The sequence below is a fragment of the Harmonia axyridis genome, chromosome 4, assembly GCF_914767665.1.
Source record: "Harmonia axyridis chromosome 4, icHarAxyr1.1, whole genome shotgun sequence".
NCBI classification, from domain to species: Eukaryota; Metazoa; Arthropoda; class Insecta; order Coleoptera; family Coccinellidae; genus Harmonia; species Harmonia axyridis.
This window is the reverse complement of record NC_059504.1, coordinates 19,929,030-19,956,103: the sequence shown is the minus strand read 5'-3', so window position 1 is coordinate 19,956,103 and position 27,074 is coordinate 19,929,030. Positions and strand designations below refer to the sequence as shown.

Here is a 27,074-nt window from a genome sequence, read left to right as displayed (position 1 = left end):
ATAATTATTAATCTCAACTTGAAAGGTTATAATCCTCCAAAAATGGCCGATTAGTGCTAAATCGCGATTGGTCGATTAAATGGCGCTTTGGAGTGTGGTGAAACGCTACATTCCATTAATCGTGATCTAAGGCCTCACTTAAGAGCCAAGTCAAGATTAAAGCATTTGGTGAAACTGGGCCTTAATGCATTCCACGATCGCTAAGGGGATCTTAAATTACTCAGAATTTAACCCTAAGAATTGGGGTTTTAAAATGGAGAGTGACCACACCAGTGTTTTAGACATCCTAGGCTTAACCGTGATAAGTGGAGCTTAAGAAACTAATGAAATCTGTCATGTACAAATGAGTTTGAGAGTATTAGGTTTTTGTGTGTTTATTCTTTTTATGTATTATGTTATGATGATGATGGATAATGATTTTGATTTGGGTGTTGATGCCTATGCATATAGATGAGTTATTGCTATAATCGAACATGGGTTACCGTGACAAATTCGAAATAGAATTGATTTATTCCATTTGTATGATGACTTATTATTCTTTAGAAGATTCAGGTTGATAAAAGAGACTGTTTAGTATTTACTTCCAAGGATAGCACGTAAAATGAATGAAGCGTGGTCTCGTTTTTGGTTGGCTGAGCCTAAATATGGCGGCTTTTTGTTTACATTCTCCATTTACCTGATTTTTGGGATTCATTCAAAATGTAAGGACTATTTTATTCAGAAACTGTAGTATTCAATAGTTAAGAAAATTCGTTCTATATACATTCAAATACTATCAGGCCCAATAATTTTGATTATGACGTGTCAGTTCAGTTCAGTCAATTGTAATCTTAGGTTCTATGGTTCTATGTGCCCATTCGAAATTTTTAGGCTCAATTTGAACGAATTGTCGCCACTTTGTTAATTGAGTCACTATAGTTTGAATTCTGAAGAGCGCCACCTTACAGAACTCTAGTAAGTTCTAGCCAAAGCAACAGGTGGACTATCTCAAAAAGTATGGAACAATATCGAATCAGTGAACACACCAGGGTTTCTAGACATCTTAGATGTGAATAATTTCGGAACAATTGGTTTCCAGCAGTTTTCAAAAGCGAAATCGATACTTAACCTAAAATATATCCTTGGTAGTTGGTGAGATGTAGTCAACGATTTGAGTTACACTTAGTCTAAGCCAAGCTTGGTTGAGCTTGATTTAAGGGTAAACTGCGGAATCAGCATTCAATAGTCACACTGATCTTTAAATTTGCCTGATGGTTCTTTGGGGATATATCCAGAAAATCTAATCAACATAACATACTAAAAATTATGGTCGGGTGAACTCTTCTTTCAGGAGAGACTAGAAATTCTTTCTCATGTGCAGTTTTTCAAAGAGGCCGATGAAGAGTTTGTGGAATTGATAGCTACTGGAGCCAGAACTATAGTCCTTCCACCTGGAGAGATAGTAACATATGCTGGAGGGTCGAGCAGAGATATGTATATCTTACAAAAAGGATTCTGTAGCAAGGAAGTTGGTGAATATTTCACTACAACATTAGTTGATCAATAGAATTGTTTTATTCCGACTTTAGCATTTCCGTGTAGGAGAGAAATCTCATCGCAGTCGGCTTTTTCACTTCCCGAGAAACCTCCACTCATTTCTCATATTTCAAATTTTCGTTGTTAATATACTGACTGACAAAGAAACTGCAACACCCAGAAGGACCTGTTTTAATTTTAATTTTTTTTATGGTGAAACATAGATGATATAGCAAATTTAAACAGCTCCTTTTGGGTATTACAGTTTTTTTGTCAGTGAATATATTTACTATTTAGTAAATGTTTCTTCAGAACCTGGATTGGAGGAGACTCTATCTCCTGGTGAGCAATTTGGAACAAGAAATATTCTTCTTGGTTGGCCGAATCTCTACAAAATTACCACCATAACCCATGTGAAGTTGATAGCTATTAGCGATACTTTGTATTATTCAGCAATATCACTATTCCCTCAACAGAATGCCCTCATTCAAAAATCACTTCCTCCAGAGAATAAAAAGTTATTAGCAGATTTGCGGGCCAACTGGACCAAATGGGATTATAAATTGTCTGCGACCACTGCTGACGAAATAAAAAAGGAAAAACTGAAATTCAAGGCATGGCTAGTGAAGGCAATTAAAGGTGAATTAATATTGCATACTCCAAATTAGCATTAACTATTTTCACTCCATCCCTTTTTCTTTGTTCAAAATTCGCCACGCAATTGTATCGAATTGATATGACTCTAACTTTTCAATAACGCCGTTTTTATAAAAAAAAAATGAATAAAACATCTTAAAGCGTATTATGCCAATTGAAAAGTAGCCTTCTGATGCACAGATGGCGGTGCTAGTATTAAAACCATATGATTTTTAGTTAGTACCAACCTTCAAACGATATTTGTCAAAATTTGACAGCAGTCCGACCATAAATTTGTGAGATATTGCGTTGTGATTGTAGTCACTTTTTTTATTTGAAAAAAAAAATAAAAAAAAAGAATTTCGTATACTGTTAAAATATTGCGTTTTGAAGGGATAAAATACAGTTGAAGCAAAATCTTGGTTTGATGAAAGGTTTCCGGGGTCTGCACCAGGAAAATCAACCATCATTGATTGGTATGCTAAGTTTGAACGTGGTGAAATGAGCACCAAAAACGGAGAACGCAGTGGACGCCCAAAAGTGGCTGTCACCGATGAAAAAATCAAAAAAGTTCACAAAATAATTTTGAATGACCGTTAAGTGAAGTTGATCGAGACAGTAGACATTGTGAGAAACCATCTGAACGTGTACATCATATCATTCACGAATATTTGTACAAGAGAAAGCTGTGTGCAAAATGGGTGCCGCGCAACAACGTGTTAATGATTCTGAGCAGTACTTGAAGCTGTTTAAGTGCAATAAACCTGAATTTTTGCGTCGTTTTATGACAATGGATGATACATGACTCCATCATTTCACTACGGAGTCCTATCGACAGTCAGCTGAAAGAACTGCACACGATGAAGCGAATCCAAAGCGAGGAAAAACACAACAGTCATTTGGCAAGGTTATGACATCAGTATTCTGGGATGCGCAAGGTATAATATTCATTGATTAGCTCCAAAAGAGCCAGACCATCAACAGCGATTATTTAATAGCGTTATTGGATCGTTTAAAGGATGAAATCGTTAAAAAACGGCCCCATTTGAAGAGAAAAAAGGGACTGTTTCATCAAGACAATGCGTCGTATTACAAATTAATGAAAACAATGGCAAAATTGCATGAATTGGGCTTCGAATTGCATCTGCATCCACCGTATTGGCCAGATCTGGCCCCCAGCGAATTTTTCCAGTTCTCAGACTTAAAAAGAATGCTGGCTGGAAAGAAATTTAGCGCCCATGAAGAAATAATCGCCGAAACTGAGGCCTATTTTGAAGCGAAAGACAAATCGTACTACAAAAATGGTATCGAAAAGTTGGCAGATCGCTATAATCGCTGTATCGCCCTCGAAGGCAACAATGTTGAATAATAAAATCGAATTTTGCCAAAAAAATTTGTTTTACTATGGTAGACCGGGGACTTTTCAATTGGCCTGTTATTTTTCGTTACTTCAACACATTATGTTGAAGCGACGCTAATAGGCTACTGCATAATGCCAATATTTTTTCATGCAGAATCACCTCCTGAAGTATATCGCACTTATTCACTAACACCCTGTATTTTGCACGAAAAAAGAAGTATCATCAATTACTCGAAAACCGCTAGGAATAGAAACAAGGGAGTTAATACATAAATAACAAAAAGGTTCTACAAACCGAAAAAATTAATAATATACAGAATGTTCTCTTTGGAATATCGAAGTCTTAGTACTTTTTAATATACCTAAGCGGCAACACAATAGCGCCTAAAATATTTCAAATCGATAGAGCAGTGGTTCCTACCCAAGAAAACAAATTTTCAATAAAATTTTGCCTGAATGAAAATATTTTTTAGAATCCTTCATCTACGTACCTGATTACTGTTACAAAAACGATGAAGATTATGAAGAGCCATTCGAACGGCTTGGATTCTTTTATAGACTGAAATACATTTTACTCCCGATTTGCATTCTACCCCAAGGATGGTTTCTAAAAATATGGATGGGGATTAGAATCACTACCACCATTCTTTATGCACTTTTGATTCCATTTCAGCTGATACAAGCTCCGTATATTCCACAATTAGACCCATTGATGGTGAGTATGAGTCTTTTCTTAATCTCATCAAATGCATTACAAGGGACTACATAATAATATACAGGGTAATTCACCGCGATGGCCTATTATAGGTTTATGGAGAACTAATCATCATTTTGTGCTGAATATTTGCATGTTAGGATTTGAGATAATCTTTCGCCCTAAAATATTTTCAGAGCTCTACAACTTCCGGTTATACCGGAAACATACTAGTACTTCCTTAGTTCAAATGGCACACCCAGTATATTATTACATCATTAAATAGCTTTTTTGATTACAATTTCAGTAGTATGCCATACCTTGGGTAAAAACTCAATTGTTCATGAGTTAAGGGGATTCTTACAACTAAAATTCATCAAAACTCAAGATTTTCAAATTAGAACTTATATTTTGTATTAGGTATTCCAGTCGAATCTACGTAGAAAAATAGTGTGGGTTACTTGAGCAAACCCTAGGTATACCTAAAGTTAATACTGAAATGTGAAATTTAGTTATCGCAATGTCGAATTTAAGTTTCTTTCAGTGTTTACCGGAAGTCACAGACTTCACACATCAGTTAGAAATGGTAATTTTCCTCATTTAAAGTTCTTCATCGATAACTCTTGAAGTATTCATTTTAGGTATAGAGTTTACTTAAGTAACTCTCACTCTTTTCAAATGTAGAATCGTCTGATATAATGAAAAATATAGGTTCTAATTTGAAAATCTTGATTTTTGATGAATTTGAATTGTCCAAGTTCAAGATCTTCTGATAAACACCCTGTACATTTTTTGTCCAAACCGCGAACAGGTTCATAATACTACGGTTTTGTAGAATCGAGAATGATGAAGATTTTTTCGAAAAAATTTTTTTCTGCAGAAATATTCAAATAAATGGGTGTGCCATTAGAAATGAGGAAGTAGTAGACTGTTTCCGGTATAACCGGAAGTTGTAGAGATCTGAAAATATTCTAGGAAGAAAGATTGTCTCAAACCCCAACATGCAAATTTTCAGCATAAAATTGTGATCAGTTTTCCATCCTCATCCTTGAATCTTGATCTGTTGAAGACTTATTTCTAATTATTTCAATTTCAGATTATATTAGATCTCATCTCTTACATTGATCTATACCTGATGCTTTTCGTCGGTTACTATGGCGACGTCAATCAGCTGATCATTCATTCATGCAAAACCTCTGCCCACTATTTGAAAGGATCATTTTTCCTGGACGTCGTCCTGTGCTTTCCTTGGGAACTGATGGTGAAATTCTTGGTTCCTGAACATAATGAAGGTCACTCAGATTTCGGACATAAGATGAGCCCGCATTGGATGCACTGTAGTGTTAGATTGATCAAGATCTTTCAAGCATACAGACTTCCGAGTGTATTTGATTATCTTGAGAGCAATATACGGACGACTGTAAGTAATAATTCAATTAATGAAAATCTGATAAGGCGGTGTAAGAAATGATTTGCAGCTTGCAGCAAGAAAGTTATACATCAAATTGAATCAAGTTAGAGAATACATTGTACCGGGTTTTTCACCATAATTTGACCCCCCCTTTTAACTCTGTTACTGGAAGAGGTACAAAAAAATATTTTCTACAAAAGTTTCACGAAAGTTACTAGTGTTCTCTAAAATGATTTCACAAAACGAAAATGGGCAACATGTTGATTGCAACTTAATTTTTTCAAATGGAACACCCTGTATATTTTTCTATATTTGACTAGATCTTTTTCCCCTGACTTCGAATATATAACATATTTTTGGTTTATCTCTCTTATTCTGAGTACCACATAGTTTCAAATTTTAAGAACCACCTGGCATGCTCAGTAATCAGTTTTCAAGTGGTAGGCTGCGATAATTCAAAATGCCCTTTTTTGAGTTATCTCGTTGGTAACGATATGACATACGTTTCTCATTAAAAATTGGAAGTGGATGATTTAGATGCAACTCTATATTACTCTCCTTGTAGCTTTCTTATTTTTATTGTTCTTCACTTAAAGTGAAAACAATTCAAATTTTTCCACTTCTGTGTAGTGCATATTCGATGAATAGTTTCATTCAATGACTAACGTATGTCATATATGCCAACTCAAAAAAGGGTATTTTGAATTATCGCAGCCTTCCACATAAAAACTGATTACTTAGCTTGCCAGGTGATTCTTAAAATTTGAAACTCTGTAGTCTGTGGTACTCAGAATAAGAGAGATAGGCCAAACATATGTTATATATACGAAGTCAGGGAAAAAAGAGCTAGTTAAATATAGAAAAATATACAGGGTGTTCTATTTGAAAAAATGAAGTTGCAATCAATATCCTGCCCACCCTGTATATATTTCATTTTGTGAAATCATTTTAAAAAACACCAGTCGATTCCATGAAACTTTCGTAAAAAACATTTGTTTGTACCTCTTTTAGTACCAAAGTTAAAGGGGCGGGGTCAAATTATGGTGAAAAACCCGGTACATAGGCCTACAACTTTGATTTCATTATTCAGGGCTTTATTGTGAAAAACTGGTTATACATTTATGATTTAAAGTATTGCCCATCACTGGCCACTACTTTCTCCCATCTTTCGGTCAGCATTCGAATCTCGCGTTGAAAAAACTGGTCATTTTCGAAGCGATCCACGATTCGATTCAATTTTTTACTTCAAAACCGGAAGTGCTGGTTAAACAGGCCGTGTGCCATTGATCGAAACAAAGTGATAGTCCGAGGGAGCAACGTCTGAAGAATATTGCGGGTGGGGTAGGACTTCCCATTTCAACGTTTCCAAGTATGTCTTTACCACTCTCGTAACATGGGGTCGAGCATTATTATGCTGTAAAATCATTTCATCATGTCTCCCGTTGTATTGCGGCCGTTTATCTTACAATTCTCGGCTCAAACGCATTAATTGCGTTCGATAACGATCGCCTGTGATTTTTCAGTTGGTTTTACAAATCACTACGCTGAGCTGGTCCCACCAATACTGAGCATGACCTTGGAACCGTGAATATTCGGTTTGGCCGTCGACGTGGAAGCATGGCCGGGATATCTCTAAGATTTTCTGCAGTTGAGAAATCGTAATGAACCCATTTCTCCAGTCACAATGCGATGCAGAAATTCCTTTCGTCTTCGCCTTGCAAGCAGCTGTTCACAAGCAAACAAACGCTCGGCCTTAACTCTTATGGCACTCAATTTCCTTGTTTATGAATCATTCACATGAATTTCAGGCGTTTTGAAATGACTTGTTGCATCACTCCCAATTATCCTGCCAATTCTTGTTGGGTTTGACACGAGTCTTGATGAAGTAATGCCTCCAATTCTGCATCTTCGAAAACCTTCTCCCTTCTTCCTGCTGGACTTCGACGTCAAAATCACCGTTATTGAACCGTTGAAACCACTTTCGGCACGTTCTTTCACTAATAGTGGCATCACCATAGGTATTGGACAGCATTCGATGAGCCTCAGCCGCAGATTTCTTCATATTGAAGCAGAAAATTAAAACATATTTAATCGAGAATAACTTTATAATGTAGACACAAATCGACTAATATCTCGATGGCGTCTTCTTCATAAATTTTTTTGTTTCTTGTAATTTTAACGCATCTGCAATCGTCATCGAGAAAAAAGTGAAATCTTTTTTCTTCGCTACATTTAATAAAAATTCCAACAAAAGGTAGGAACCATTTATCAAAAAAAAACATTTCGAATTAAATCTTAATATAAGAAAAAAATTTTAAAAAGTCTTGAAACTTTAACGCTCTATACTTCGGTAACGAACCTTTTTCGAAAAAAAAACCGTCTTATTTTTACCTGAAAAATATGCCCTTGAAATCTTGATACTAAATTTTGAAGCACCCTGTATGGTGAGGCTGTTGATGATCTTATACATAAATGAATAAAGAGAAGTAAAAACACGAATATAAATATTGCAGGTTGAAATATTGCTTATTCTTTTTCAGGGTTTATACTTGTCTATCCTCAAATTCGTACCGTTTACAATAATATTTTTGAACGTGTGTGCCGCTCTCATGATGATCACTAGTTGCAAATATTATCATATAACAGAACTGGATCCAAAATACATTGTAGGCTCAATAGCAAAACCCCCAGGAATGGGAATGAAAAAAATTAGGGAATACACCATGTTTTGCAAGAGGGACTCCTGGATAGAAAGGTGAACATTAATTTTAGTAACTTAAGATGTAGTTTATATATTATTGTATATCAATTATTTTTGCTTTTTAGTATTTCGTGGGAAAATTGAAAATATCCTGAGCAATCAGTAGAATTTTCCATCCAGAGAAACTGTTAAATTCAACATTTTTTTTGCCGAAAGTAATATTAAGATTTAATCTGAGGAGGTTTCGATTCACTGCGACCTAATGGTTTGTTGTGCCCCCCATAACGTGATTTACAGCTCGCCTTCCATTTCCAGAGTTTCGATGAACTCCAATATCTGGGATGGCTTCAAGGAAGCTAATTCCTCACTTCTACAAGTTTCGTGTCCAAAGCAGGTTCTGCGTTGGCTAGCCATGGCGAGGCATTCCGTCCCCGGGTGATCCGGAGTTTCTTCCTCCTCCCCATAGAATCTGCACTCGTCATTTTCTGTTAGACCCATTCTCATGAGGTGTTTCCTAAGGCGACAATGCCCTGTGAGGAATCCAGTGAGGAAGACGACTAGCGACTATAGAGTTTGGTTTGCCAAAAGTAACCACAAACCAGACTCTATAGTCGCTGGTCGTCTTCACCTGTGTAGTGGACATGCACAGAAATACTTTCAGCTTTTATAAAATGACGAAGGTCTGTCCATCATGGGCTCTTACTCTAATAGTTTAATACACTGCTCAACAATTGATAGGGATCACTTACTTGTTCTAAATTTATTTCTGAAATATTCGCTCCAAGATTATAAATTTAGTCAGATATCAGAGTATTTTCAGTTGATAATATGGTTCACTTGAGAAAAGAATGAAAAAATGGAAAGTTGGAGAGAAAAAAAGACTTTATTAGGAACACTCAAAATTCTGTGTTTGAATAACATAAAAATTTTATGATGAAACCACAAGAAGGCTGAAGTTTCGGTTAAGCTAGTACCTAGTTGGTCCCCCACGAGCTCGTCTCAAGCATTCTACCCTACGAGGCATACTTTCGATCAAACGATTTATAAAATTTTGGGGCAAATTCGTCCAAATATCCCGTAAAGCGTTAGAAAGGTACTCCAGGTTATTGATCGGTTGTTCTAAGGTTGACAATTGTCTAGACATCTCAGTCCAGAAATGTTCGATGCAATTCATGTCTGGAGAGCGAGCTGACCAGTCCATCCTATCAAATCCTGTTCCCTATTCAAACGGGGATGTTGTACCCTCCTACGTGCTCTCAAACCATGAACATGTAGTCGTCGTCTTACAGTCTGGTTCGAAATTAGAACTCCTGTTGCAACTCTCAGTGATCTATTGAGCCGCGACGCCGGGTAAGTGGGATTTCTCCTAGCATTGAGGATCAAAAGACGATCTTGGGCAGCTGTTGTACTGCGCTGCCGACCTCCCTCATGAACATAAGCTACTGAGTCGTTTTGGATGAACCTATTCCAAGCCCGACTCACAACACTTTGCGAAACATTCAACCGCCGGGACACTTCTCGCTGGGACAAACCTTCCTGTATCCACCGTATGATTTGGTCCAGTTGCACAGGAGCCAAACGTCTTCTCGGCATGACTGATAAGCTGATATTGTTCTCATTTCTTCAATTATCGTCACCTTATGTGTTTGAACGAGAGAAAAAAACAGATTTAATAACAAACACCACATTGCTTTTCACTCCACCTGTAACAGCCTACAGATAATAATCGATTTTGTGAACAAGAGCCGATGAAGTGAGGAAGACTTTGATATAATCAACTCAAAACATCTTCCTTTTTCCTTAGAGAACATATAATGTACAGATATTCACGAGATAACTTGAAAAAAATACAAATGAAGAGAAGTTCATAAGTGATCCCTAGCAATTGTTGATCAGTGTATTTGAAGAACATTACTTGTTCTATTACATTCTGATTGACCCCTATTTTAGATCGGAGAGGATCTTCTGCTAGTGACATGCGCCATAGTTTTTTGAAAGGTTATATCCGTAATGAATTCCTCTGCTATAATGCTAAATAGTTTGAAGCTTTTTCTGTAGGTCGTCCTCATTTTCCGCAAAGAGTACTGCATCAACAGAGGATTGTGAACTCCAGATCGCCCATAATGTAATCTTTGCCAGTTTTGACTTTTCTTATAATATCATTCATTATGATATTGGACAGAAATGGACTCGAAAAGTCGCCTTGTCGGATTCCGTTGTTTACAGTTATTTTTCTGGATAGTTCACCATTTATTCGTGCCCGTACGCTGTTCTCAGAATATATGTTTTTGATGATCTCAATCAGATTCTTTATTGAGTTCGTAATAGACCAATTCTACCCACTGGTTTAGGAGATATTTGAAATTTATCTTTTCCAATAAAACAAAGAAAAATTATGCGATATAATGACACAAAGGCTCATCACAGAAATATTTGCCACAATCTGGTGGAATTTAATGATAGCGAAGGCATTGAAAAAATGAGTTATGCTCATGAATCTATATAAAATGGATTTTAATTTATTACAGATCATTATATCAAGAGTATCATACACCCCAGTCCATTTATATGATAGCAATATATTGGGCTACATCTACTCTGGTGGGTGCTGGTTTTGGTGATTTGACTGCTCAATATATAGATCACCTTATTATCATTTGTATAATGACGATGTGTGGCGTATTTTTCTTCGGGTGAGTTGAATAAATTCCGCCTATGATTATAAGGTGACCGGAGTACGAAACCATTTATTGTCTTATTTGAAACTGCATAAAAAAACTTCAATCCAAACTATCCCGATCTGAATCTTTTTTTAGATATGTTTTCGCCTATATATCGAGTTATACTTCTGACTTGCAAAGTGTGTATTCAATATACCAAGGTATGGTGACAGAAATGAAGAAGTATTTTCAAATAGAATCGATATCGAAGATGGTCAGGGAAATCAGCTTGTCGAATGCTTCATACAGATGGAAGAGAAGCGAGGGAATGGAGGTAAAAACATTCGTTGTACAAGTTCTTAATTTTATGGAAACTCTGAAATCGAATACCATAGTCTGAGTGTACCCTTAAATAGGAAGCATGTGAAGGTTAACTGTGAAATCGGCCCTCAATCAGCCTGATAACCCATAGAGAAAGATAAGGTTAATTGTGTGTGACAAACTCGTTCTACGATATAGTAGCATTAGCAATCTATCAGCATCCTAGCAGCTGCTAGGTAGCTGATTGGACCATGTACAGGGTGGGCAAATAAGCGAGGTAAACGGCTATATCTCAGGATCCACTGATCGTAGAGACTTGCAGTAAAAAATTTTACCATTAAAGTGTACAAGAGAACACACTGGAAATTGTTTTGAAGTTCATACCTCTACCGCTAGGGGACGTAATAGCTACCGTCGAGTAGAAAAATTAATTTTACTCGAAAATGTTTCATACGAAGTTGAAGAAAAAATATCATCAATGTAATCTTTGGAAAATTCTCTATCTTTTTGAATAGTCACTTTCGATTTTACGACATCAAATGAGGGTAGGTGAAAGGGAGAAATCTGACTGATTGAAACGCCTGTAACTTCAGTTTGGCTCAACATTCTTGAGCAAATTAGATCTCGTCTGAAAGATAATATCTCGTTGATTGAGGACAAAATATAGTCATGATAAATTTGTTTTTGCTGCTTTCGATAGGAGGCGCTAAGTCAGAAGTTCATTGTTTTGTTCAATTTAGTCCGAAATTTCAAATATAATGATAGGATTTTCTTAACAGAAACAGAAGTTCCATCAAATTTGCATGAAAAAACCTGGAGGTCCCAAAGCGATAGTTTCAGGCGTTTTGAAGTTATGGCCGACAGAAGATATTCCTCAACTGATGCACTGCGAAAAACCAAATTGTGTCATTAAGTTCCAACAGAAACAGAAATCCCATCAAATTTGTATGAAAAAACCAAAAAGTCGCAAAGCGATAGCTTCAGGCGTTCTGTAGTTATGACCGAAAGAAGACACAATTTAGTTTTTCAGTGCATCAGTTGAAGAATATCTATTTCGTCCATAACACCAGAACGCCTGAAGCTATCGCTTTGCGATCTTCTGGTTTTTTCATGCAAATTTGATGGGATTTCTGTTTCTGTCAGAACTTAAAAACACAATTTGATTTTTCGCAGTGCATCAGTTGAAGAATATCTTCTTTCGGCCATAACTTCTGAAAGCCTGGAATTATGGCTTTGCGACTTTCAGGTTTTTTCATGAAAATTTGATGAAACTTCTGTTTCTGTTAAGAAAATCCTATTATTACATTTGATATTTCGGAATAAAATGAACAAAACAATGAACTTCTGACTTAGCGCCCCCTATCGAAAGCAGCAAAAACAAATTTATCATGACTATATTTTGTCCTCAATCAACAAGCTTTTACCCTTCAGACGAGATGTAATTTGCTCAAAAATGTTGAGCCAAACTGAAGTTACAGGCGTTTCAATCAGTCATATTTCCCCCTTTCACCTACCCTTATTTGATGTCGTAAAATCGAAAGTGACAATTGAGAAAGATAGAGAATTTTCCAAAGATTACAGGGATGATATTTTTTCTTAAACTTCGTATGAAACATTTTCGAGTAAAATTGATTTTTCTACTCGACGGTAGCTATTACGCCCCCTAGCGGTGGAGGTATGAACTTCAAAATAATTTCCAGTGTGTTCTCTTGTACACTTTAATGGTAAAATTTTTTACCGCAAGTCTCTACGATGAGTGGATCCTGAGATATAGCCGCTTACCTCGCTTATTTGCCCACCCTGTACAATGCTTCGATATGAGTTCCCATTCGCGATAAATCTGAAACATAACAAAAACACATGTCTAATACGAAAGGTTGGTAATTCATTCATGAATAATGTTGATTAATATGATGAAATGAAAAATAAAGGGAAAACAGTGACTGATGTTCAATTGACAAACTCACTTTTAGAAAACAGCTAGTCTTCAGAGCTAATTTTTTATGACCACCAGAACCCTCGTCTTCCAAATGTGTGGCAATCTACCCATGCACTTTTTGAAATTGATCCCTAAATAGTCTGAAATAATTATTGAATTTTCTTTCGGAGAATTCAGAACTTAATACAAACTCTCTGTATGATTTTCTTTTGCTTAAATAAGAGCAGCTCTTCCATATTTTTTTCTGACTGTACTGTGTATCAGTGATCCATACCTATCCTGTAAGAGAACTGAGCTAGCAATCTCACCAACAATCTCGGTGACACATTGATATGAACCAGTGCAAGTGGGGTCATGTGCGACGGGCTTTAGCACCTTTCTTAAGTGTCCGGCAATGGATGATGAGATTTCTGAAGTTATTCCAAAGACAATGTTAAAAAATTGAAATTTATACTTCAAGGTACTATTTTATACAAAAAAACGACCAGCGACTATAGAGTTAGGGTTGTGGTTACTTTGGCAGGTAAAAGGGGGTAAACTGTTACCTGCCAAAGTAACCACAACCCTAACTCTATAGAAGCTGAAAGATTTTCTGTGCATGTTTCTTGTACAGGTAAAAACGATCAGCGACTATAGAGTTAGGGTTGTGGTTACTTTGGCAGGTAACAGTTTACCCCCTTTTACCTGCCAAAGTAACCATAACCCTAACTCTATAGACGCTGGTCGTTTTTACCTGTACAAGAAACATGCACAGAAAATCTTTCAGATTTTATGGAATAACAAAGGTCTATTTGTCGTGGGCTCTTGGGATATAGCCCATTGGACAGGATAAACGGACTTGAAGTACTAGTCTGCAGTCGTGATCAATCAGATGACTTTTCTAGTCTAGTGAAGCGTCGAATCCCCGCTGCTCTTGGATTCATCTCTATTCAACTTGTCTCTATTAGATCTGAGGGGGACATGGGTACCATTCATATGATCTTTTGGTAATCTATGCCATTCTTTCAGCCCAATAAAATACTTTCCATTCTCCACCCTGCCCTACACGAGGATTGCATGCTTCATTTATACGAAAATACATTAAAAGAAATTCCTCTTTTTGAAGGGGTGGATAGAACCTTCTTCAGGATAATTGGGAAAAGTTTGAGGGAACGATATTATATAAGAGGATCTTATATATTCAGAGAGGATGATGTAATCGATACGATATTCATTGTTCATAGAGGAAAGGTAAGGAAACGAACTATTTAACTTTTGGCGAGATATTTTAGATGTAAATACTCTGTTCATTCATTTTAGAATCTAAGCCATCTTTCAAATTGTTGAGTTTTCTATAAGAGCTCCATAAATGTTAATATCTACTTTTTAATATTTGAAACATGCAAAGTATGAAACTTGTTAATAATCAATTAAAATATTCTATGCAGGATATCCCGGGAGTAACTGTACATACTGTTATCAGAGGTAGAGTAGGACTAGATTCTTTCTCCGATTCTTTCTCCGATTCTTTCTTGAGATGCTCACAGCGAGCATCGAACACCCTCTATAGAAAAATTTCTAAATCGTTGATAACCATAAATTATTAAGGACTATAAATTTTCATTAAAATTTTTTGAACTCTCTGTTTCAAAACAAATCATAAGTAAATTAAAAATATTTCCAAGGCTGCTATGAATTACAATAATTTATAAAGACCCTATATTATTGTTTATGGTTTAAGCTGTTTTATAGATAGAAGACCATCTCAATCGAATATATAAATATACATATCGATAGTCCAAAGAGTTTTTTGTTACCTATATTGTCAGGAATGTGAATGATAAGTATCAACTTGAGAATAAGTTTTATCAATAAAAATAGCAATAACAAGTTCCAGTTATAATGCTCCGATATTTTCAGCTGGAGATCAAATTCTATCACAACTTTTATGAAGAAATGGTTACTTCCATTGGAGTTGGAGGTATGCTCGGAAATATTGGAAATCATGTGAAATCTAGAATGCTCTCTACAGCCACAGCTTTGACCAATATGGATACTTTGTACATGAAAACAGAAGACTTCTATCGTATTTTGAATGTAAGACAACATAAGAATATAAATTCATACCACACGTGTTAAAAAAAAATAATTATAGAACTTTATTGATAATTTTTATACAATTACGAGGTGTCTCAGAAGGTTTATGCAGGGTGCGGCACGGCCGATTGACGAGTTTTGACAGGTCATTGCTCGGGATGTGGTGGGGACAGGAAGGTACGAAAGGGGACTTTGTGTTCCTTAGAGTCAGTAGTTTTTAGTCAGCACCAGGATTTGGACCGGAGTGCATCGAGACTTTTCCGTTCGCACGTTTTACGAAAATAACCGTTCTATGATCGCCGCGACCCAGAGGGTATTTCGGCATTCCTGTCAACTTTTCAGTCCCCTCTGCAAATACAATCAAAACTTGGGCTCGCCAACTTGGGGAAACAAGAAGTAATCGACGAGGGCGAGGACATGGACCACCGAGAACAGTAAGAACACCGGAAAATGAGAAGGCTGTTCGAGTAGCAGTCGAGCATTCACCAAGACCGATCTTTGAGGATGATTCTGAACGAGGATTCATCATTCCACCCGTATAAAATTATGCTTGTTTTAGATTTGAGTGCTGCTGAACCGCAAAAATCTTTGTGAAGAAATGTTTCAGCGCATCTCCCCAAGAGCAACTTTTTTCAGTTGTGATGAGGTATATTTTCACCTTTCTGGAAGAGTGAATGAGCAAAATTTCCGGTACTGGGCTGCATTTAATTCTCTTCAATTCCATGAAAGACCCACTCCATTCACCTAAGGTCAAAGTTTGGTGGGCTGTGTCTCAATTCGGAGTGATAGGCCCTTATTTTTTCGAGGAGGAAAGTGTCACCGTCACAGTAAATTTCCTCATTATGTGTCAATGTCGGAAACCTTCCTACAGCCTGCACTTCTTGGGAAACACAATCTGGGTTACATCTGGTTCCAGCAGGATGACGCTACAGCCCACACAGCTCGAACTTCATTAGCTGTTTTGAGACAGATGTTCTTAGGGAGACTGGTCTCACTGAGAGGGGACATGGGTTGCCCAGCGCGCTCACCAGATTTTAGCATCTCCAACTTCTTCATTTGGAGCCACCTTAAAGATAAGGTCTTCAAACATCGACCACACACCCTGTCAGAACTCAAGCAGCGAATCACTGAAGAAATCCGGCCATACCGTTCGAGATATACCGAAGAGCGGTCGAAAACATCCAAAATCGACTACATTAGTGTGTCGCTGCTGACGCCTGTCATATTAGTGATATCGTATTCAGAACTTGAGCAAAAAAACTATATTTTTTACTGCTTCGAATGAATGAAACCGTTTTTTTCGAACTTCAACCATTTTTTTCAAATAGCCAGTTGAAACTCGTCAATCGGCTCTGCCGCACCTTGTATTTGTTTTGGCTTACAGTGACAACGTAACGATTCAGAAAGGCTTGGGAATTTAATATTTAGCCGCTATAGTTCATTCCCCTCCGCAGTCCTGATTTGACGCATATGGACATTACCTGTGGGGTTTCTTTGAATCTAAAAGTTACATTAGTATACCAATTGCAGAGGAGTTGGTTAAAATAAAATATTCGTAATTAAATGGAGCCATTATTATTTCACTAAATCGGGGACGTTAGGGCTCTATTAGCCTACCGGGAACTGCGACCAAGTTGATCTTTTGTTCTCACCCTAGCTATTCATACAAACCCAAGAAGGCCGCCGATGCTGTTGATGAAACCAACAACATCCTTAGGAGCCTTGACTATTATTTCGTGAGTATTCACAACTGACACTCATATGAGTGGTTCTTAGGCCAGTCAGCTCCGAGCATTTGCACACAATGTGTTTGGCTGTTTCTACCTCTTTTCCACAGAGTTTGCAGATCTCATCTGCTGACTTACCCATGCGTTACAACCTCAGCTGGTGGTAGCATCAGGAGCTTTCTTGTATAGGTCGGTGAAACCACCGCAAATTTCTTTGCCTGAGCTAGATCCGTATTCCTCCATAGGGTTTTCCTATTGTCCCCCTCCCATTGTTGGACCGCTGTCTCGTATTGGTATTTTTCAAGCTCACAGAAAAGCTCAAGAGCAACACGTGTTAACCTTGATGCCTTTTTTGCAAGTTCATCGGCTTTTTCGTTTCCTTCAATAGCACAATGCCTCGGTACCTATAGTAGAGTTACTTTATTGCCTTTGGTCAGTTCCTTTATGGTATTACGGTACTCTCATGTCAGTAGAGACACCTGGCTATATGATTCTAAGGACCTCAGTGTGGCCTGGCTGTCCCTAGTGATGTAAATACGCACCCCCTTGAGATTTTTTTTTGAAACACTCTTGGGCAAGTGAAGACAGCTAGTGTCTCTGTTTGCAGGATATAGGGCTCACTTCCCAATGATCTAGAGATCCTCAATACCTGTGCTTTTTTTCTGATTTTTATACATCGGTATACCATATGGAGGATTTTTTGTCCAAGCATACTTGCCAAGCCGTTATCAGGCATTCCAGTGTTAGATTGAGTGGGTGCCTTGAATGGAAGGGTATACTTTTGGTGATATTATTTTCAAGAAAATAGTTTATTTTCATAATAAATAAACATTTTTTCGACGAACGACTTTTTTTTATCGCTTCTTCACATTTATAAACTTTCTTTTGAGACATTTTGTAAAGTATTTAACACCTATCACTTGGTCAACTTTAACGAAAAAAATAACTCACTTAACTTTTAGAGATATCCGGAAATCAAGGATAAGATTGCCATGTCGTTCGCCAGAGAGGAACACAAAGACTTTTGTATACCCATAACTATGATCGATGAAGAGTCTGATTCTTTTCCAGATATACCTTCTGAAACATCAGAAGATAATGAAGATGAATCTTTGAAACCTATTTCTTCATTCGAAACCTCTCTATCAGAATCCTTGGGATATGACCAGAAGTCGAAGGTTAGTTCAATACTTTCGTATACATCGAAAATGCTTTCATATGTCAGGATTCTAGAATCGAACTAAATGGAAATTATGCAATTCCAATACAAAAAAAATTGTTCATAATTTGAACAAAAATTAGTTCAGCATTTCCATAAATAAACCTTCGTGAATAACCAAATTTAAATGAATTTTTAAAACTTCCTAGACCATTTAGATAAAGCAAAATAATAATTGAAGAAAATAGGTCAAATTCAGCTTAACTGTTTAAATTATAAATCACGTAATATAAAAAATGCACAATTCATGTTAATTCATACAGGATGGTACTGAATATATGCGACAAGCTTCAGGGGGTGATTCTACATAAAAAAGTGATGAAATGTTACCCTATAACTTTAGTTCGTAAATGCTTCGTATTCCGAGATAAGGGGTGTTGAAGTTTATTTATTTTTCGAGAGAAAAAATTGGCACGCCACTGGAATATTACAAAAAAAAAATCTTTTTTTAATTCCTCGTTCAATTTGTGATAATTTGTGAATCAATTTCATTGTTTCTTCTATAGATGAGTGGAGGAGACCTGAAACCACAGAAGAGACTCAAAGTAGCAAAAACTGAACTCATTACCCTTCTCTTCATATTAACCCCCAAAAGGTGGTTTAATATGGTAATATTACCGGAATCGAAAGTCTTATATGTATTAGGTAAGGATATTATTCATTCCTACTGATATGACAAAGTGGATGATTTTTTTTACTGATTATGGAAATTTTATATTTTACAAGTTAGAATCTGTCGAAGCACAGGTACGGTCTGTATCATTCAGAAAATGCTAACAGTTTCCAGGATCTGTTTCATGTAATTTACGGACCACTCGTTATTAGTCAAAAAAAAACTGAGCCTCTATGAGACACTTATTCTTCCAGAAATGTTATTTTTTAATCTGATAGGTATAGTATATCCAAAGTCACTTGAACTAGTCCATAAAAACGCTTGGTCATAGATGTCCCTTTGAAGAGGATACCGCGATCCGCTGAATACCGAGGTTTATTTGAAAGTATTGCTAGGCAATAAATTCACTGAACCCAAAGGAATCTCTGGGAACTTGGACAACCCTTGTATAATCGAAATATTCAGCTTCCTCCAAGTGACTTTGGATAAACTATAACACTGAAAAACATATTTATATTGTATTTATATGACATTCTTTTTTGGAATATTGATAATTTCTGAATGTTTAATGACATAAATGTTTTCAGCTCTACTTTGTGTAATTTGTGGATACCTTAACTTCATAGTAGTGACATACCAGTTTGCTTTTCAAGATTTTAACTTCATGTTAATTTTAATTATGGTGATTATCGACTTAGTGCATCTTTGGAAAATATTCATGGAACTTCACACAGCATATTTAAATCGTTTCAGCGATTATGTAACCGATAATAAGAGGATAAAGAGAAAGTATAATATAGGAACTAACTTCCAGATATAGAATGCACTGGAAACATTTTTGTAGATATTTCTCCAGAAAGACGAAGAGGATAGTTGACTTTGTGGCAAATGCTCCATTTCCTTATGCGGCTTTCCTTTTGCCAATTATATTCGGAATTGAGCCATACACTACATTCTCCGTTCTGAAACTTTGCACTCTGTTGAGAATTTGGGACGTTAAAGAATTTTTCAGTTGCAAAAGGACAAACTTGATGGTGAATCGTTTGGTGCTTAAGCTATTGTAAGTATGAACATATTCTTGAGAGCTGAAGTTACCACACCTTTGTTATATCGGAATTTATTGGATTTCGAAGACGAGATCCGAAACTAACCTGAAAATTTCAAGTTCATAAGTTTTTACGTTTGGGAGTTATCGTGTTTTTAAATACACATCAATGATCTGTTGGGAGCAACTTCATGTCCAATACACAGTTTCGTGGATGATAGTACCCTCCATACCGCCTTCTCTTCCAGGGCTCCAATACCAGCCCGCCAAATCAGTTACGAACGAGGAAGAAATGTTCATAACATAAATATGGACTTGGCAATAATTCTTGAATGGGGACCGAATAACTTGGTGGATTTCAATGCAGACAAAACACAAATATGTCTTTTCTCTAGAAAGGCCGATCTCAGTATGGCCAACATAAGCTTGTCAGGAGTAACTATATCTTTGAAGTCATCCATCTCGATGCTTGGTATCACCATCAGCAATAACCTTTTTTGGAAAGATCACGTGGGATCAATTGCCAAAAGTGCATCCCAAAAACTTGGTTTTCTGTTTCGTGCTAGGAGTTATTTCACTTCCAGTCAGCTACTTATGATTTATAAAGCACAGATACGACCTGTCCTGGAATACTGTTCCCATGCTTGGAGTGTGGCACCTAACCATGTTCTGAAACTGCTGAATTCTGTCCAAAAAAGGGCAATTCGTCTCATCGGTGATGCCTCGCTTACAAACTCGCTCACCCCTTTGGAACACCGTAGAAAAGTTAGCGATCTGTCTCTATTTTATAGATATTTTCATGGGCGATGCTCTTCTGAAATATCAACAATCGTTCCTCCTTTGGCAGTCTCTTCGAGGTTAATCCGTCAAGTTCAGTCTTCACACCCCTTTGTGGTCGCGTTGGAGACCTGCAGAACATCTCTTTTCAAAGACTCGTTCATCCAACGAACAGCAAGGCTCTGGAACACATTGCCTAGGGATGTGTTCCCCGAGGCATATAACCTTCATAAATTCAAAAAGAACACCGATTCTTATACCTTCTTGCCCTTGGTTCTCACGATGTTCTCTAAATATTACAGGATATCTCCTTTCGTGGGAACCAGAACAAAAAAAAAAGTAATGTATAGATAATCCGAACGAAGTTCGGATTATAGAAACATTTCTAGAGCGTGCAAGCTCATTTTCATAAAGAAATGCTGTACTTTATATAAAAATATGTATTTCTGCCCATCAAAGACATGAATTGAATTATATGGTCGTCTTTCTAGTGGACACTTTCTGAACAGGTTCTTCGTTGTCAGAGGTTTATTTTCTCTACTGACATCAGAAACTATCTCATCATCTTCCTAAAACTCTGTGCCTCAATTTTCTTCGTCATCACCTCGTGTCCATTTTTGATTTTCTCTTTCATCTATTGGATCATAGTACGATTTATTTTGTTCACTAATTCCACTGAATCAAAACCTTAATCTAGTCCTTCTCCTGATACTCTCAAAGGAATCGAATCTTCTGCATTATATTCTTCTGTTCGTATTGCAGAGTTCAAGCTGTTCGGATTATACATATCATTTTACCAATTGGTTTGTTGTTTCAGCTCTATTTTCGTTTGGATAGGCTTGATGGTCCATTTATTTTCGTGTGTTTGGTACATGTTTGCCTGTCCAATATTTGTTTGTTACACAGATTCCTGGGCTAAAATTTTCTACGAACGTCCAAGGGTAAGTTTATTCTTAATATATATAGGTGGGAAACATTTTACGGCTAGTTTACTAAATTTTATGTCCTATGCTGATTAAGAAATGACAAAGTGAAGAAAGCCCAAATTCATTTTTTTAATATATGTTATTTGCAAATGTAAATGGCCTATGTGCCCTCCATCAGAGCTTTTATGGAGTATGGGGCACAATAGACCATTAGATCGCAGTGCAACAGAACCCACTCAATCAAATCTTAATCTATTTGCAAATGTTTTGAGAAAGTGTCACATGAAAAATCATATTCGAACGTATCCCAATTTTAAGCTTCTACAGGTGCTTCTCTCCTTTAAAATGACTATTCTAAGAGATTATCAATTTATGTTATCAAATGCTCTATATAGGCACTGAATTAAGTTACACAGATACACAGTTCAGAAAGAACCCTTAAATGAATTTTACATTAAAAGCCTATCTAATTGATATAAGTACACATTGCTTTGAGAAATGTGCGTGCCTACCTTATATTAGTGTTTCTCTAATTCTGTGGTTATTCCGTTCATTCTTCCACATCTTGTAGAACAAAATCGTGCGAGAATATATCAGAAACGCACAGTTTTCATGGTAATATTTTATTATTCTATGTTGGTACTCCGAACTTTCCGCCACGGCTTTATCTGTCAATTCATCAATTTGCCTTAAAGAAATCAGTTCTGCCAACCAACATTTCTCAATGCAAAAATCACTAAAATATATTTATGGAAATATTTCATTAATTTCAATGAAAATGCAATGAATTAGAGAATAGTTATTTATAATACAAGTGCAGAAGGCATTGATATTCTTCCACGAGTTTAAAATGCAAAAACGAGCCACGAAGTGGCGAGTTTTGGAATGAACGAGTGGTAGAATGAGCCTTCTGTACGAGTATTATACATTATTTTCTCTAATTCATTGCATTTTCATTGAAATTAATAAAATATTTCCATAAATATAATTTAGTGATTTTTGCATTGAAAAATGTTGGTTGGCAGAACTGATTTCTTCAAGGCAAATTGATGAATTGACAGATAAAGCCGTGGCGGAAAGCTCGGAGTACCAACATAGAATAATAAAATATAACCATGAAAACTGTTCGTTTCTGATATATTCTCCCACGATTTTGTTCTACAAGATGTGGAAGAATGAACGGAATAACCACAGAATTAGAGAAAATAATGTATAATACTCGTACAGAAGGCTCATTCTACCACTCGTTCATTCCAAAACTCGTCACTTCGTGGCTCGTTTTTGAATTTTGAACTCGTGGAAGAATATCAATGCCTTCTGCACTTGTATTATAAATAACTATTCTCGGGTTTCTAAAGAAAGAACTCAGAACAATATCGTAATAAAAGTTCTCCTAATTCAACAATTAAGGTACAATTTTCACAATTGAATAGTTAGATGGACGAGAATGTATCAACTTTGTGTTCTATGATGGTTGGTTGATTCTTATCTAAATGAACTTCAATGAGCTGAGAACCATCCATATTGTGTATTCATTTCTGAAGTGATTTTTTTTCAAAAGCATTCAGGATAAATTTTTTTTTGTCCTATTGAAATATTTATTGTAGAATATAACGGATCCATTGTGAATTGCGTGGTGCTAGAAATATGTATTGACGTTTTATATTTTTTATAGTTGTTCAGTGGAAAAATTCTTTTCTGCTTTTACCAAAATTTTGTATATATTTCAGTCACAATTTGAGATGTACGTCATCTGTGTATATTTCATTGTTGGAGTATCAACAAACACTGGAATAGGTGACATATCGCCAAAAAGATACATAGAGATAATTTTCCTGATAATATTGATGTTAACAGCCAAGTTTATGATAGGTAATGAACCACATTTTTTTATTCAAATGATGAAAGTTCTTTCGACTCTCGACAATATTGGAGGGTCTACCAGCTCTATTGGCCCATAGGCTCTCTGAATGTATCAGCTCTATCGATCGCTCGAAAGCGGAGATCCTTACATTGATCAAACGATTCTACCAATTAGACGACTCATTATTTTTCAAGGAATATTCATCGGTATTGCTGCCAATATCGTGAGCTTACATTCGTCCTTTCTAACCAGATATGAGGAGAGAATATATGAATTGAGAGACCATTTGCTCAATGAAAATGTAAGTGATCATCAAATGGAGAAGATGTGGAATTATGTCAAGCAACTGTGGACTAAGAGAAATGGTAGACAGGTAAATGAAGAATTCGAATTTTTCCATTCAGAATGCGCTAAACATGAAGGTTTTAACCATATACTTATATTATATATCTACTGAAAAAGCGTAATATGATAAAGCCAAGTGCGCGTATATCATGATTCTCATATTAAGTAGGTATGATGAAAAATTGGTAACCTTCAGTTATTTTCCAAGTAAAAAATTGGAGGTTTTAAATTATTAAGAAAAAATTCAATAAAAATTTCAGATCAATGTACAGCGACTCTCTTAGACCTCTTAGAAGAACTTTTGTAGTAAGAACCATCAGTTGTTTTTTGTGTATACTTTATTTTTGTTTTCCAGCGCCAGTTCACACACAGCAGTGTTAATTTTTTAATCACCAGCGAATAGAATTTTACTTTCCGAATTGCCACTCACTTATGTTTTTTTTTCAGCTACCTAGAATAATAACTGAAACAATTTCTTATACGAATCAATGTACCCTAAAATACGATGTTTATGGTGAAGAACTTCGTAATTCTTACTTATTTCATAATTTGCAAGAACCTTTTTTGAGACAACTCTCAAATTATATTGTGCCAGTAATGTTTTTCCCTGGAAATTATATTGTTCAACATGGCGATTCTGATCAGTCCATGTATTTTGTTCATCATGGCCAGGTAAGAAAAAAATATATCTGTTTAGATGTTCATATTCTCTGTGATCACTAAATTCTTCATTTAAACGATATTGAAACGAATAGAAAACGTTTGTTTCTATCAACTGTTTTATCAGAGATCATCAAAGTAAAGAGTCGGTAAAACTGAGTAAAAATATTCTGAATAGTTTTTTCAGAATATTCATATTATGAACTTGCTTATAGGAACGGCCTGAGAAATTATTTTGATCATTCGGTACCGAAAGTAGAAGAAGCATTGTGAACTGACAACTTTTGGTATGACAAAATTTTTGGTATCTGATTTCAACCTATTCATCCTGCATAACTTTGGTTCCTTTTGTCTGTATGTATGTGTATCTGATCCGCACATCGTTATATATTGGTGTAGTAAACAGAAATCCATTATTTTTCCAATATATGCCTTTAGTTCTCTGTATCTCGCGTTGTATAAGTCTGATCGGGTTTCACTAGATGGCGTTAGAATTACCGTTCCGGTAATTTCGATATCAAAAATGCACCACCCGCTGGAAGGCCAATTGTCGAAAATGTTGATGAAATTATGGACATTATGGAGTCCAATCGTCATGTAAACACTGTTTCGCTCACCCAAGATCTAAAAATTGCAGATCTGAAAAACCGTTTGGAACCATTTTCATGAGGTTGGTCTCAAGAAGAAACTCGATGTATGGGTCCCACTCGAGTTAACGCAAAAAAAAACTCATGGACCGAATTTCCATCTTTTGAAGCGGTTGGTGACTGGTGATAAAAAGTGAATCACTTACGACAACGTCAAGCATAAACGGTCGTGATCAAAACGCGGTGAGCCGGCGGAAATGGTGTGGCCAAGCTAGGATTTACCACCAGGGAGGTCTTGCTGTATATTTGGTGGGATTGGCAGGAAATTATCTACTATGAACTGCTCCCCTATGGCACAATTGTTAACTCGGAACTCTACTATCAACAATTGGACCTTCTGAAGGAAGTAATCTCCCAAAAGCGGCCAGCTTTGGCTAATAGAAGAGGAGTTGTGTTCCATCAGGACAACTCCAGGCGACTCATATCAATATTGACTCGTCAGAAGCTCCGGGAGCTTCGTTGGAAGGTTCTTATGCATTCACCTTATAGTCCGGACCTAGCACCAAGTGATTATTCTCTGTTCCTGTCCATGGCGAACAATTTTGCTGGTGAAAAATTAGCTTCAATAGAAATTTGTGAAAATAGACTCAATGGTCTCATTTTTTTTGCAAATAGGAACGAGGGCTCCTATCAGAAAGACGTAATGGCAATCAGTTATCTAACAAAATGGCGCATTTTTGACCTAAATTAGATCATTCTAATTATGATTATTGAAGCCTAGATTTTCATGCAAAAATAATGGATTTCTTTTTACTACAGGCAGCTTATATCTACCTGTAGTTCAGCAACACTACACTTTGGACAGCATAAACCACTGATATGAGCCAAAGTATCAGTTAGGATCAGCAGTAATACTATGTTCCCATAATCAAGTAATAGATAAAAGATAAATAAATAAATCGGTCACTGTTGAATTGTTTCTGGGGCCATGGAGTTTAGGATTAACCTATATTATCCCACAAAGACAAACACAGTTAATAATCACAATCTTCAACTTTTACTACGGCTTGCAATGTCATCAATTCACTACTTAATTCATCAAACTATAATAACATTTAAAATTGTTACATAAAATTTAAAGCTCCAAAATGGGACGCAAGGAAATATGGTCGTATCGCGTAACTACAATTTTGGAACTGTAGCAATATTTAGATAGATTGAAAAATCTATTGTTAGTATCTAGTGAAAATTATAAGATAATTGCCATTATTCTCCCATAAAGTGAATATCCATATTATTGGAAATATTCAAATACATCTTTGAAGAAATAGGTATAAAACAAAAATAACTTTATTATTTCTGTAGGTTGATGTACTGACAGTGCATTCAAATTTAACTGAAACAATTCACGATATACTTCATGAAGGTGAAATGTTTGGGCTTCCCCAAGGATTATTTTATGGAATACCACATCACTTTTCATTCAGAGCTAGAACCACAGTTGATATTGGAGTCTTAACTTTGAAGGATTGGACGGATATTATGCTTTTATTCCCGAGAGCGAAGGAAATAATATATAAGAGAGCTTTGGCTATTTATACAATATTATAATGTTTCATATATTTGATAGTTTATAAACCATAAAAAAGAAACCTGCACTTCACTATAATTTTTTGTTATGAATATATCATGAATTAAACTTTTGAAACCATTCATTTCTTTGAATAATTGAAATCGGACATACATGCCCTTAATGTTTTTTGTTGAAATAACTTGATCTTTTATAAGGCAAAGTTTGTCGGTGGGCTATCAGAGCACCCTGTATATTATTTTGGGATTATTATAACTTCAAACAATAAAGTATGTGTAGAAGAATCTCAGTATTAGCAGAGGAAATGTGATAGGGACATCATATATTTCAACATACGAAGAGCAAATATATAAACCTCAGCAAAAACTTTGTCTACCCTTATAGATTTAGTCAATGGTTTGTGTTTT

The 27,074-nt window shown here is 36.1% G+C and overlaps 1 protein-coding gene across 2 annotated transcripts in view; it reads left to right on the top strand.

The window, feature by feature from the left end:
* The window catches only part of LOC123677688, a 54,878-nt gene extending 28,091 nt beyond the window's left edge, over nt 1-26,787 (top strand). For both annotated transcript variants that reach the window (XM_045614365.1, XM_045614364.1), the window contains 18 exons: nt 1,331-1,511; nt 1,828-2,154; nt 3,985-4,226; nt 5,302-5,625; nt 8,157-8,371; nt 10,846-11,010; nt 11,134-11,311; nt 14,246-14,467; nt 15,137-15,313; nt 18,003-18,218; nt 18,766-18,904; nt 19,460-19,661; nt 19,717-19,932; nt 21,512-21,635; nt 23,351-23,492; nt 23,679-23,857; nt 24,277-24,501; nt 26,442-26,787. In XM_045614365.1, coding sequence (XP_045470321.1) covers nt 1,331-1,511; nt 1,828-2,154; nt 3,985-4,226; nt 5,302-5,625; nt 8,157-8,371; nt 10,846-11,010; nt 11,134-11,311; nt 14,246-14,467; nt 15,137-15,313; nt 18,003-18,218; nt 18,766-18,904; nt 19,460-19,661; nt 19,717-19,932; nt 21,512-21,635; nt 23,351-23,492; nt 23,679-23,857; nt 24,277-24,501; nt 26,442-26,687 — 3,720 coding nt within the window. In that variant the 3' untranslated portion in view covers nt 26,688-26,787. The remainder of the gene's footprint in view (nt 1-1,330; nt 1,512-1,827; nt 2,155-3,984; nt 4,227-5,301; nt 5,626-8,156; nt 8,372-10,845; nt 11,011-11,133; nt 11,312-14,245; nt 14,468-15,136; nt 15,314-18,002; nt 18,219-18,765; nt 18,905-19,459; nt 19,662-19,716; nt 19,933-21,511; nt 21,636-23,350; nt 23,493-23,678; nt 23,858-24,276; nt 24,502-26,441) is intronic.
* The last annotated feature ends 287 nt before the right edge of the window (nt 26,788-27,074 follow it).